The following is a 13,068-nucleotide window of genomic DNA, read 5'->3' on the forward strand; positions in this document are numbered from 1 at the left end:
CCATCCTGGTTCTCCTTGACCTCTCGGCGGCTTTCGATACCATCGACCATGGTATCCTTCTGCGAAGACTGCGGGAGGTGGGGGTGGGAGGCACTGTTTTGCAGTGGTTCTCCTCCTACCTCTTGGACAGGTCGCAGTCGGTGTTAGTTGGGGGGCAGAGATCGACCCCTAGGCCCCTAACATACGGGGTGCCGCAGGGTTCGGTCTTATCCCCCCTACTATTTAACATCTACATGAAACCGCTGGGCGAGATCATTCGGAGGCACGGGATAAGATACCATCAATACGCGGACGATACCCAGTTGTATCTGTCCGCCCCGTGCCAACTCAATGAAGCGGTGGACGTGATGAACCGGGGTCTTGAAGCCGTTAGGGACTGGATGAGGGCTAACAAGCTTGTACTCAACCGGAGAAGACCGAGTGGCTGTTGTGTTTCCCTCCCAATAATTTGGCTAGTGTTCCATCACTCAGGCTGGGGGGCCAAACTCTATACCCCTCAGACAGGGTTCGCAACTTGGGAGTCCTCCTGGATCCACAGCTGACCTTCGACCACCATCTGACAGCTGTGACCAGGGGGGCATTTGCCCAGGTTCGCCTGGTGCGCCAGTTGCGACCCTACCTGAACCGGGAGGCTCTCACAACAGTCACTCGGGCCCTTGTGACCTCTAGGCTGGAATACTGCAACGTGCTCTACATGGGGCTGCCCTTGAAGAGCATCCGGCGACTTCAGCTAGTCCAGAATGCGGCCGCGCGAGTGATCGTGGGTGCACCTCGGTTCGCCCACATAACACCTATCCTCCGCGAGCTACGCTGGCTACCTGTTGATCTCCGGGTGCGCTTCAAGGTGCTACTTACCACCCATAAAGCCCTTCATGGTAGTGGATCTGCGTACTTGAGAGACCGCCTCCTGCCAATAACCTCCTTGCGACCTATTAGATCGCATAGATTAGGCCTCCTCCGAGTTCCATCCGCCAGTCAATGCCGACTGGCAACCACACGGAGGAGAGCCTTTTCAGTAGCAGCCCCGACCCTTTGGAACGATCTCCCCGTGGAGATTCGTACCCTCACCACCGTCCAGACCTTCCGCACAGCCCTCAAGACCTGGCTATCCCGTCAGGCCTGGGGATAAGATCGCAATCCATCCCCACCCGAATGATGAATGAATGTTGTGTACTATTTTTACTTATGTATTGTGTTTGTCTTAATGTCTTGTACCCCCCTCCCTATATTTTGTAAGCCGCCCTGAGTCCCCTCAGGGAAAAGGGCGGCCTATAAATAATAAAACTAAAAAATAAAATAAAAAATCATGATTGACAGGCTTAGCTCTAAGGTACCTTTAATGCTGAAACACCTGAACACATGATGTTAAAGCCTATAAAGCTCCTAGGACACTTCGGCTTTTTTATGCAGAGAAATAGAAATGATGATCAAGTTATTCCTTTATAGACTAATTGACTGATCAGGGGGGCATAGAAGAATAAAGGAGCTGAAGTAGCAAAAAGCTAAGAAAACTCTGCTTTAAGGGCTTTCAGAGATCCCCGCTTGGCAAATAGGGATTTTTCCAAGGTTTTTTCTATGGTTCTCCCTTCTTTTAGAGGAGAACCACAGAGGTGCCTTCATACAAACGGAAAAAGGGCCGAAGGGTCTCCCCAACCAAGGAAGCATCTGGGAATCTATGGAGCAGAGTTCCTGTGCTGGCATCAAAGAAGCTCACTTGTCCCCCTTCGCAGTTGAGAGAGATGCGGATCCTCGTGGGCTCCTCATCCAAGTGCCGCTCAAAGTATCCTAATGTAGAGAAGGCCCTGTATCCCCATTTGAATTTTCCAAACATCCACCGCGTGGTCTGCTCATCAACATTCAGTGTCTGGTTGGTAACCCCTATAGACCATCCTGTTTCATCTCCTACAATTACTTCCCAGAAATGTCTCCCTGTTGAGAACGTCTGACAGCCAAGGAAATTACCATCTGAGACAGTATATTTTCCTTTAACTCGCTTAACTCTTCTGACACTTTTTTGATCTTCGGAGACATCAAAGCAGGCAAGATTGGCTGTGCCTGGATCCAGAGTTACATTCGCTGTAAAGGGAAAGGAAGGAAGGGGAAAAAAATAAGAGCTTAAGCTTGAGGCCTAGTTTGTGCCTTCACGCTCAAGAGCTTAACCCTCTGGCCTCTTGTGTGAATGGGTTTCAGCCTCCAAACACCCCCTCCAGGACTGGAAGACTCATTGTTTTTTTAAAGAACACCTAAGCCATTGCCTGGTCAAGAGTCGGAGCCAACTTTGGCAACTGTAAGACTTGTGGACTTCAACTCCCAGAATTCCCCCGATGGGGCTGCTAGTCTCCAGGTCCCCTCTGCTCCCTTTCCTCCAAGAACTCCCCCACTATGTTTTTCCCACCCTCCGTTAACCTCCGAGCTGTTTGGCACCCCTCTGACCTTCTTGTTCCATTCACTTAGGTTACCTTCCCCATCTTCCAGTCTATCTGACCCCCTTCAGTTACCACTAAGCTGCACCCCTTCAAGATCCGTTCATTACCTCTACCGCTCTTGGCCCTTCTGTTCACTCTTCGTCTCTTGGCTCCACTGGTCAATTCCCCTGGTCTCTAGTCTCCCATGTGACCTCCCCTCTGCTGATTGCCCTCCAGCTCCGCCATGCTGGCTGCAGAACTCTGGGAACTGAAGTCCACCAACCTTACAGTGGCCAAAGGTTGAAGACTCCTGGCCAAGTCCTTCTGACCCTTCATAGGGCTCCAACTCTTCCAGCCTCCCTGCACAATTCTCTTTAGCTTCCATCTTGCAGGTGAGATTAATGGGAATGGGAGTAAAGAGTGGTTGGCTTTGCCTTCACTGATTTGGTGAGACAGCCAAGGTTGAACAGGGACTCTACCTGGAGCATTAATTCAGAGGATCAGGCAGAACAAGAGGCTGCCATGTTTCAATTCTGAACTGGCAGAATCCAGAGGGAACTTGGGGCACATGATGGGATATGAGGAAGCTCCGCCCTTTTCTCTGCGAGCATCAGGGTGTCACAGGTTTATACAAAAGGGGAGGATCTTGCAAGGGAAACCTCTGCTTTCACCAGTCTGATGGCCCACATGGAAGAGGCAATCCTGATGCTCCAACCTTGCTATTTCCTTGGACTCAGAGGACTTAATTTCTCTGCTCCCAAAGACCTCATCTCTCACCAACTTATAATCAGGCAGTAAAATCAACAGGATGTTATTAGCTTGATAGGAATCCAATATTCCTTTCAGTCCCAGGCCATATTTTCCCATTTGTTCAGATATTTCATTCCACACCTGAAGATTTACTTCAGTTTTCTAGATGATGTGTAGACTGGAATGGAGAGGAGTAGGAGTAGAACAGAACAGAAAAGAAGAGCAGCTTTATTTGGCCAAGTGTGATCAGACACACAAGGATTTTGTCTCCTCTGCATTAGCTCATGGTGTACATATAAATGGCAAGTAATTCTCCATAAACCATAAAATCATTAAAGTTTACTGCATCATCAAAGTCTTTAAGGTACCTAATCCTATATTTTTCTTTTTTGTTCATCTATGATGTTTCTCTTATAGTTACTGACATCAGAACTTAAAATAGCAAGCGATTGCAATTCCTACAACTCATATTTACCTTTGTGTAGTTGAAATCCACTTTCCAGAGTATCTGGGGAAGAAAAGGGAGGAATTCAGCATCTCATCACTGGAATTGGAGCACCAGAAGGGCCTCCCTTCAGATACCCTGGTTTGCTTTCCTTGGACTCAAATCAGGAAATAAGGAATATGGAAAGCCACAAGCCAAAATGCCATTGTTGGCTATATATATTCCATCAGGTATAAATATATTCTACTATATATTCCGTATACAGGTAGTTCTCAACTATTTGTGTAGTGAAGTTACAGCACCACTGAGAAAAGTGATTTGTGACCGGTTCTTACACATACGACTGTTGCAGCCTCCCCAGTCACATGATCAAAATTCGGGCCCTGGGAACCAGCTTGTATTTACCATGGTTGCAGCATCTCATGGTTCTGGGATTGTCCTCCTCAACCTCCCTGGGGAGCTTCTGACAGCCAAAACCAATGCATGGAGCCAGATTCCTTTATCAACCACGATTCACTTAACAACCGTGATTTTCTGAATAACAATTTAACAATTCCCTTGCTTAGCAACAGAAATGTTCAGCTGAACTGAGGTCGTAAGTCAAGAACTACCTGTATATATTACATTATATATAAAAAAGTGGAAGTTGATTCTGCTTCCCCAGTGATCAGTGCACGAAGATTCGGGATACAGGTAGTGTCACCTTACAATCATAACTTCACCACTGATCCTGAAATCGATCCCTCTTTGATCCATGTGAAACCAACCAAGAATCTCTCTTGGATGCTCAAAATGTCATCCAGCATAAAACCTCAGCGGCTGTTTATTACCTCTGAATTTTTTCATGGCACTTTTCAGAAGCACAGTGGTATCACTGTAATCCCAGATTGTCCACTTTGGCTCTAGAAGTAAATCCTGTGGATTCTCGTATATTTCCTTAGCCTGGTACCTGGCAAGACAAAATAACAGAGTTGGAAGGGACCTTGTAGGTCATCTAGTCCAACCCCCTCCCCCCTGCCCAAGAAGGAGTCTTCACATCATTTCTGACAGATGACACTCCAGTCTCTTCTTGAAAGCTTCCAGTAATGAAGCTCCCAAAATGTCCGAAGGAAAGGTGTCGCAGTGGTTCATTCTCCTCAGTCAGAAAATTTCTCCTTATTTCCAGGTTGAATCTCTCCTTGATCAGTTTCCACCCATTATTCCTTGTCTGGCCTTCAGGTGCTTTGGAAAACAGGTTGAACTCCTTCCTCTCTGTGACTGACTAGTGACAGGATCCAGTCTGTGTTGGTCACCAGAGGTTTTCTCTTCTGAGCTTTCAGACTCATGCTGGAGCCCATCTTCAGGGAACCTCTCTCTCCCCCCACAATGTGTGCACTGGGCTGTTGTACGCTTTATATTTATGTGGTGCCTGGTTGTGTGTAGCTTTTAGTTGTTACATGGGGTGTTGATGGCCAGCTATTAAGTCATTGATTGTTGTTTGCTTGTGTTGCCCCGTCCCGGATCCTAAGTACTTGGTAAGCTAGTGGTAAATCAGCACTCCTGTTGACTGATAAGGGCCCCGGTTCCCAGACTTCAATCATTTCTCTGGCTGTCATTCAAATATGGGCACCATGATGACTCAGTGGATCCTGACTCCGAACTGCACTCATCCACCTTCATCAAGTTAAACGAGAGATCTAGTAGAAGCAACTAAGATTCAAGTTTGCGCTCCCTACTCTTCAAAATTCTTGTGAATATCTTGGCCAAAACAATGGATTGTATCTTACCAATGGAGTGATGACCAGTGACTAATATGGGTGATGTAGGTAATTAGACGATGGCTATAACATTTAAACTGATCTTGATGGATTTTAGTTCTGCATTTAACACAATTCCTCCACATAGACTAGTGTCTAAACGTAAGGACCTTGGGCTTTCTCATTCAACCTGCATTTGGATTATGGATTTCCCGTCTGGCCAGTCAGATTAGGCAATCACACCTCCTCCGCCCTAATTCTTAACACTGGTACACCACAGGTTTGTGTGTTGAGTTTACTCTATACTCTTTAGGTACATGACTGCATTCCCACTCACGCCAGTAATACTATTATTAAATTTGTAGATGATACAACAGTTGTGGGAATCATCTCTGCGGGGGAGGGAGGAGATGAGTCTGCCTATTTAGATGAGGTGAACCAATTGCTTTCATGGTGTGGAGACAATAATTTGGTCCTTAACACCAATAAGACCAAGGACCTTATAGTGGACTACGGAAGGAATAGATCAGACATCCAGGCCTTGGATATCAATAGAGACCAAGTGGAACAAGTGGTCATTTTTAGGCGCTTCAAAACTGGCATGCACTTATGATAGTTGCATTACTTGGAACAACTTACATCCTACAATGATATCTTGAAAACCATCAAAAATCTTTCTCTTCTTGGGAAAGACTCACTAGGTGGATAAAATGGCCAAATTCAATCGAAACATCTGGCTGAGTGTGTGACAGATTATAACAATTCACCATATCAAATTATATTGCTAATTATATTGTGTTATCTGACGAAATGTCTAAGAGGCCCTGAAATACAGTACGTTGTCTTTACATTCAAATACTGCTAAATACAAACGGCACTTTCCAAAATAGAAATACTGCTGGAGGAGCTGCTGATCTCTAAGACTATAAAGAAAAGGGTGGATTTACTTACTTCTTCAAGATGCCTCCAATGTCCTGAAAAATAGAGAAAGCATTTCCTATGCATAAAATTACATTCACATAATAAATGAGTGAAACGTCTGGACAATCAGACACTAACAAACATATAAACTACTTTCATTTTTTCAGTGAAAAAAATCCCATTGCTCTTTTCCCTCCAGATCTTCAACCACTTTTGGGGAGGTATTGTTTTTACTTTTTTGCCTAAGAAAAATTATATCCCGGTTGAATCCAACACAATTACAATATTGGAAAAACAAAATAGTGCATCAATAGGATTAAAAAAAAAATCCCCTGCATTTATGCTTCCAGAATGAAGGCCCTTTGGGGAATCCAAGTAGTTATTATACTTTGTAGAAGGTCATCAGTGTTGGGTTTCTCCTGTCCCTGGAGATTAAGGGGAGGGGGAGACCCTACAGAAAACACCCACCACCACATCCCCTATTGTGAAGAATACAGACAGTGACCATTACTTTGAATTCTTGCTTCTCACATGGCCTGCTTTTTCTGTATTACATTATGTAGCCCTTAGCCATTATAGCAGTAGACTTATATACCGCTTCATAGGCCTTTCAGGCCTCTCTAAGCGGTTTACAGAGAGTCAGCATATTGCCCCCAACAATCTGGGTCCTCATTTTACCCACCTCGGAAGGATGGAAGGCTGAGTCAACCCTGAGCCGGTGAGATTTGAACCGCTGACCTGCTGATCTAGCAGTAGCCTGCAGTGCTGCATTTAACCACTGCGCCACCTTGGCTCATTACAGGTAGTCCTTGAGTAAATAGGTTATTTAGTGATCTTTCCTTTCCATAGAAAGCGCCAAAAAGATTTCTAAATGAGGAGTTGAAAAAAAGATTTTGAACTTGGTCGAGTGCAGCCAGAATCCTACATGGAGACATGGAAAGATATATCAATCTCCACAAGAGAAGAATGGATGGAAAAAGAGATGGAGGTAGAAAAAATGACAAAATTGACTGGTGTAATTAGATATAACCCATTGTTTCTACTTTGAAGCTGCTTCTAAATGTTGTGTTTGAGATTTTAAAAAAATAGATTCTTGATTTTCCTTATTAGACTAATCTGTTTTTTTAGACATGGCAAATAATGATTAAATTTGCAAAAATAAAAAGTTGAGACTGTAATTTTATTTTGTATTATACTGTGCAGAAAAAAAGTTCAGAGACATTTTTCCTTTTTTCTTTATCCTACACTTCTTTCCTATTCTTATCCTTCTCCATTTCCCTATTTTCTCTATTTCCATTTGTACTTTTCACTATTTTAATTTTGACTAAATTTATGAAAAAGGAAAAAAAAGGAAAGAGTCAAAAAGAGTATTCTGTGGAAGGCACTACAGCCATCTCCCAATACTTGAATGGCTGTCATAGAGAAAAGTGCATCGATTTAGTCTCCGTAGCACCTAAGGGCAGAACAAGAGGCCCGGGGTGGAAGCTCATCACAAGGAGATCCAACCTAAAATAAGGAAGAATTTCCCGACAGTGAGAATGATTAACCACTGGAACAGCTTCCCTCCCAGAGTTCTGACTTGTCCATCACTGAAGGCTTCCAATAACACTTTGGACAACCATGTTTTTGGGATGGTATAAGGACTCCTACCTTGGGCAGAGAAGACCTCCAAGGTCCCTTCCAGCCCTAGGATTCTATGATCTCCACTTCCTGCCTGACCTGTAAGAGTTTGCTGGCTGGCTGCTGAAGCTTCTCTTCTATCTCCTGGATGAGATGGTCAAGAGAGCAGAGTTCCTCCCTGTGCTTGGCCAAACCTTCCGCCTTTCTTGCCATAATATCCTTCTCCGTTTCTTCCATTCTAGTCAATAGAAGCTTCTCCTGTCCTTCTAACCAGAGTTGTAACTCTCTGAATTCAGATGCTACATTTTCTTTCTTTTCTTTGATGAGATCCTGGAACAAGAAAGAAAAAAAGCAAAGGAAAAAAGCAAAAGCAAACTTTTATTTTAATTATTTTATTTAATTATTTTTATTTTTATTGTTATAATAATGAAATGGATTCCTTGAAGAATCCAGGTGGGAGAATTTCCTAAAGAGAAATAACCCCTTTTTGATATTAAAAAAATACAGGGAGAAAAGGCTTCTAAAAAGAAAAAAAAGGCTCCAGTTTAAATGATCTCTCATGAAACTTTTCTTGGCAATCAGGGATTTTCAAAAAGGGGACAAAAAATATTTGACTTCACAATGTTTTCCACAAGATGAAATATGGTTTCCATTAATTTATTAAGCAAGCAAAACCCATTGCATAAAACACAACTCATGGGATAGGTGCACTTAAACCCAACTGTGACTCATTCAGGCAATGGGGACATATAATTCCCCAGGTTAAGAACAAGTTCTCTGCCCTAACACAGTCTTTATCTTGAATTTCCTTTAAGTGAGAACTTAAAATAACAGGCTGCCTGTTATTAAAGGTGGCGGATGGGGTTCTCCTTCCTATTAGCTCAGAAGCTCCTCACTGTTGGATCAATACTTACAAGCATCTCCTGCACTTTTTCCTCTGTGACTCTTTTGTATGTAGCTATTTTTTCTTTCTGCTCCTTCTGAGCCTTCAGGCAATCCTCCACCTTCCTCTGAAGAGAAAATACAAGTTTTGAGTTTCTTTTCCACAAAGAATTACATCGGAGGGAAGACCCAGTTAAAAGATATATGCAACCGTCATAAATACATGGCCGTTGGCAAGTGTCCAAATTTTGATCCTGTGGCCACAGGGATGCTCCAATGACCATAACTGTGAAAAAGGGGTTGTAAGTGGCTTTTTCCATTGCCGTTGTAACTTTGAACAATCACCAAATGAAAGGTTCTATGTCGAGGAGTATTTGTAATGGTGACATCTGGTGAAAAGATGGCCGACAGACAACACGCCTGGGGAAGGACACCCGAAGTGTTTTCCCCTGGACTGTAGCTCTTTCAGGTGCCAACAGAAGGAATCGACATTCTTATAGGACTCTCCTGGCTTAGGAAAAGTCCTGGAATTATTCCCCTAAATCCTCTGATACAGCAAAGGTCTGTAAGTAGCTTCAGGAGCTGTGCTTCAAAGCAGCCCCTGTGCTGAAAGCTTAGGAACTGGGTTGTGGAAGAAGCAGCAATTTTGGAATTTATTTTTCAAAGGGACAGTGCTTTGACTTTCACTTCTTAATCATTTTTAAGGACTATTAATCTTTACTAAGCTAAAAGAGGTTTAAAAAAGAGCTATTAGAAAGTTTTGATTTTAGAAATGTTTATAAAGAAATGTTTAGTGTTTTCAAAAGGATGGGGGGGAAGTATTTTTCACTTTGAAGTTAGAGAATCTGAAAGAATACAGTGAGTTTTGTTAATATAAATGGTGGTCATTTATAAAAATTATTAAGTGCAACTAGAAATAAATATATCCACAGCAAGGAAGATAAAGTAGAAATGGTTAAATTGTTTTATTCATAGAGGAGACTATATATAATTATGTTTTTTGTTTGGATATCACTTCTGGATTTTGTGTTTGTGATGAAAAATATGATGATGATTATTATTGTTTTGCTGATTATATTTATTGTTATAGAAATGACTAATTATATATTAATGTGTAAAAATAAAAATCTGAGGCTGGATTGTTATCTTGTACTGTACTGTGCTAAAAAGAGTTGGAAGTCAACACTTTCTTTCTTCCCTTGTACCTCAAGCTTTCTCCCCCCCCCTTAATTTCCCATTTTTATTTTTATTTGTATTTTATACATTGATAAAGGAATAAAAGCCATGAGGCAAAGGAATACTTGTAATGGCAGCAAAGTGAGCTGCCTGAGTCTCCTGGTCGCACTCATCCCAGAAGCAACAGGTTAGGCACCGAGAAACCAAAATTTGGGCTGACATGGCTTTGGCCTAATCCAGCAGGAGAGTTTTGGGGGATCTGCACTCAAGACTTTGGAGGGGTCTTTGATGATCCTCCCCTACAGCAAATGTAGAAAAGTGTCATCGGAAAGAATGCCCAGTAGTGTCTCCTTCTCCACCTGATCTCCAAACTGCAGCTGGTTAATCCTCTTGCTGAGATTTAAATTGGATCTTCCTTGTTTTTCCTTAGAAAAAGGGAGCTGGCAAAGGGAGCCTATTTCTCTCTACAGGCAACTTCCACTGCTAAGCAAGACAGTTAAGTGAAGTTTTGTCTCATTTTCCAACCTTTCTTCCCACTGTTGTTAAGTGAATCAATGCAGTTATTAAATTAGTTTTTAAACAATTGCAGGCAGGGAGATAAGGGGTGGGATAAAGCAGGAAAAAGACTGCGAGGGCTGCCACTGGACGCCCCTCCGCAGCGATTCCTCCTGGCTGACTCCTACCTGGTATTCCTGGAAAGCCTCCTCCTCAGGGATCACCGAGTGGCCCTTGTGCTCTTTGGATCGGTCGCAGAAAACGTAGATGAGAGTCTGGTGGTCCTTACAAAAGAGCTTGAGGAGCTCCCGGTGCTTCGGGCAGAAATTCCCACCTTCCTCCCCCGGATGGTCTCCGCATCGCCTGGCCACTTCAGCCACCCGCGCTAGCTGCCTGATGGGGAGGAGGCTGCAGGGCGCGAAAGTCTGTCTGCACTGGGGGCAGGAAGCCTCCGATTCCGACGCCCCACAACCGAGAGTCAGGCAGCCCCGGCAGAAGTTGTGGCCGCACCGCGGGATGAGCACGGGGTCCTTGAAGAAGTCCAGGCAAATGGAGCAGGTGGCTTCTTCCAGGAAATCCTGCAGGGGGGCTTCGGTCCCCATCGCCGCCGCCTCCGCCGGGATAAGGAAAGAGATAATTAAGTTTCGTTTCTTTTCCTGCAAATCAGGTGGCCGCCTTTGGGCTCTGGCCAGGCAGGAAACCGAGATGATTTCTTGTTGCTTTAAAAGAAGAACTTCAGGATTGTTGACCTCACCCCGTTCCTAAGAGGTCTGTAAGAGGCGGGCATAAGTGCACCATTGTGCCAACCGTCCCTGTCCTACTGTCTCCATTTATTCATACGCATTTACTGTCTTCATATTTATGTTTATACTTATGCCTGTTAACTTCTACATTAAGGTGACCAGATTTTCAGATTGGAAAAGAGGGACACCCTTGACGGGGGGGGGGGGGGCGGGGGGGGCTGGATTAAAAAAAATATTTTTTGTCAAAAGGTCACCCCAGGACACTGAAACCAGCATAAATACGAATCTGTTGCCAAACAAAATTTTATCACGTGACCATGAGGATGCTGCAAGTGTGAAAAGTGTGAAAAATGGTTGCAACGGTCGCTAAGTGTGAAAAATGGTCGCAACGGTCGCTAAGTGTGAAAAATGGTCATCAGTCACTTTTTTCAATGCCATTGTAACTTTGGTCACTAAATGTTTTCCCCCTCCTCGAGACTCCTCACTTCTTCCTTCATTCCTCTTGCTTATCTACCTTCACCTTATCTGTCTTCTGCTCTTTCCCTCTCTTCCTTCCTTCCCCCCTCCTTCCATCCTCTTCTTTCCTCACTCACTCCCTTCCTCCTTTTTTCTCTTCCTTCCTCCTTCCATTCTTTATACGATATAAAATTCAATGAGGGTGAAACACACCAAATCTGGCAAAGCTGCCTTGCACCAACCTGGTCTGCCCATAGAATAGCAGCCACTTTGAGACACATAAACCTGGTCTGAACATATTGCATCACAAAGATTTGCAAAGATCACATTTGCAAAAAGGAACATTTCTTGTAGTAAATACATTTTATAAACAATTTAAAAGTAAAAATCCCCCCAAAATAATAAAAAGGTATTCTATAAATAAAAGAAATCCTTAAAAACCATTGTTAAGTATTACACCAGCAATAATTTATACTGTCACCATTTCAAACTATCATCAGAAATACGAATCTGTTGCCAAACATCCACATTTTGATCGCGTAACCATGAGGATGCCACAACGGTCGCTAAGTGTGAAAATGGTCGCTAAGTGTGAAAAATGGTCATCAGTCACTTTTTTCAATGCCATTGTAACTTTGCTCACTAACCAGCCATGTTCCTGACTTAACAACCACCATGATTCACTTAACGTGGCAATAAAAGGTCGCAAAATGAGGCAAAAATCATTTAACAAACGTCTCCCTTAGCAACAGAAATTGGGGGATCAATCCTGGTCGTAAGTCAAGGATTACCGGTAGCTAATTGCAAAAGGCAACTTTACTTGGAACAGGTGAGATTGTGCCCGGATCCCTTTCATGCCACCATCCCATCCTGTCCATAGGGAGAACTCCACAGGCGGACAAAAGCCCCCAATCCCCTCTCAACCTCCAGCTGACTCTGCCATCCGCCATAACCACACATGCCCCTCAAAGGCAAAACTCAGGGGGCTGAATTCTACAGGGGGAGGAGTAAGGGGGGGATTTGAGGGGCAGCCCAAAGCACCATCTGTCTAAATTTGCATCAGGCAGGCAGTAACATTTTCATAGACCATGATCAGAGGAGCAGCTGATCCTATGGAGAGACTCCTCCTGCATTCAGTCCCAGGCCTACAAGTGGAAGTACTCCTTCCTTCCTTCCTTCCTTCCTCCTTTCACCTTCCTTCCTTCCTTCCTTCCTTCCTTCCTTCCTTCCTTCTTTCCTTCCTTCCTTCTCTCCCTCCCTCCCTCTTTCTTCCTTCTAGCCTTCCTTCCTTTCCATTCTTTCTCCTTCCTTCCTTCCTCTTGCCTATCTGCCTTCTGTCTTTCTGCTCTTTAGATCTCTCTTCCTCCTTCCTTCCTCTTTCCATCCTTTCACCAAAAATCAGGATGTTTTATTAGCATCAGCATCATTCTGCTGAAAAT

The 13,068-nt window shown here is 43.8% G+C and overlaps 1 protein-coding gene across 1 annotated transcript; it reads right to left on the reverse strand.

Annotated features, from left to right (window-relative positions):
* Positions 1 to 1,302: 1,302 nt before the first annotated feature.
* Positions 1,303 to 11,075, reverse strand: LOC148047721 (E3 ubiquitin-protein ligase TRIM11-like). The gene is made up of 7 exons (XM_087711763.1): positions 10,619 to 11,075; positions 8,792 to 8,887; positions 7,977 to 8,207; positions 6,288 to 6,310; positions 4,431 to 4,549; positions 3,631 to 3,663; positions 1,303 to 2,076 (listed from the first exon to the last, which is right to left on the reverse strand). Exons 1-7 carry the CDS (start codon positions 11,030 to 11,032, stop codon positions 1,592 to 1,594), a joined length of 1,401 nt encoding a protein of 466 aa, XP_087567889.1. The 5' UTR covers positions 11,033 to 11,075; the 3' UTR covers positions 1,303 to 1,591.
* Positions 11,076 to 13,068: the final 1,993 nt, after the last annotated feature.

The sequence above is a fragment of the Thamnophis sirtalis genome, unplaced genomic scaffold (assembly GCF_051295495.1).
Source record: "Thamnophis sirtalis isolate CommonGarterSnake01/CBP01778 unplaced genomic scaffold, rThaSir2_p1.2 scaffold_3, whole genome shotgun sequence".
Taxonomy (NCBI): Eukaryota; Metazoa; Chordata; class Lepidosauria; order Squamata; family Natricidae; genus Thamnophis; species Thamnophis sirtalis.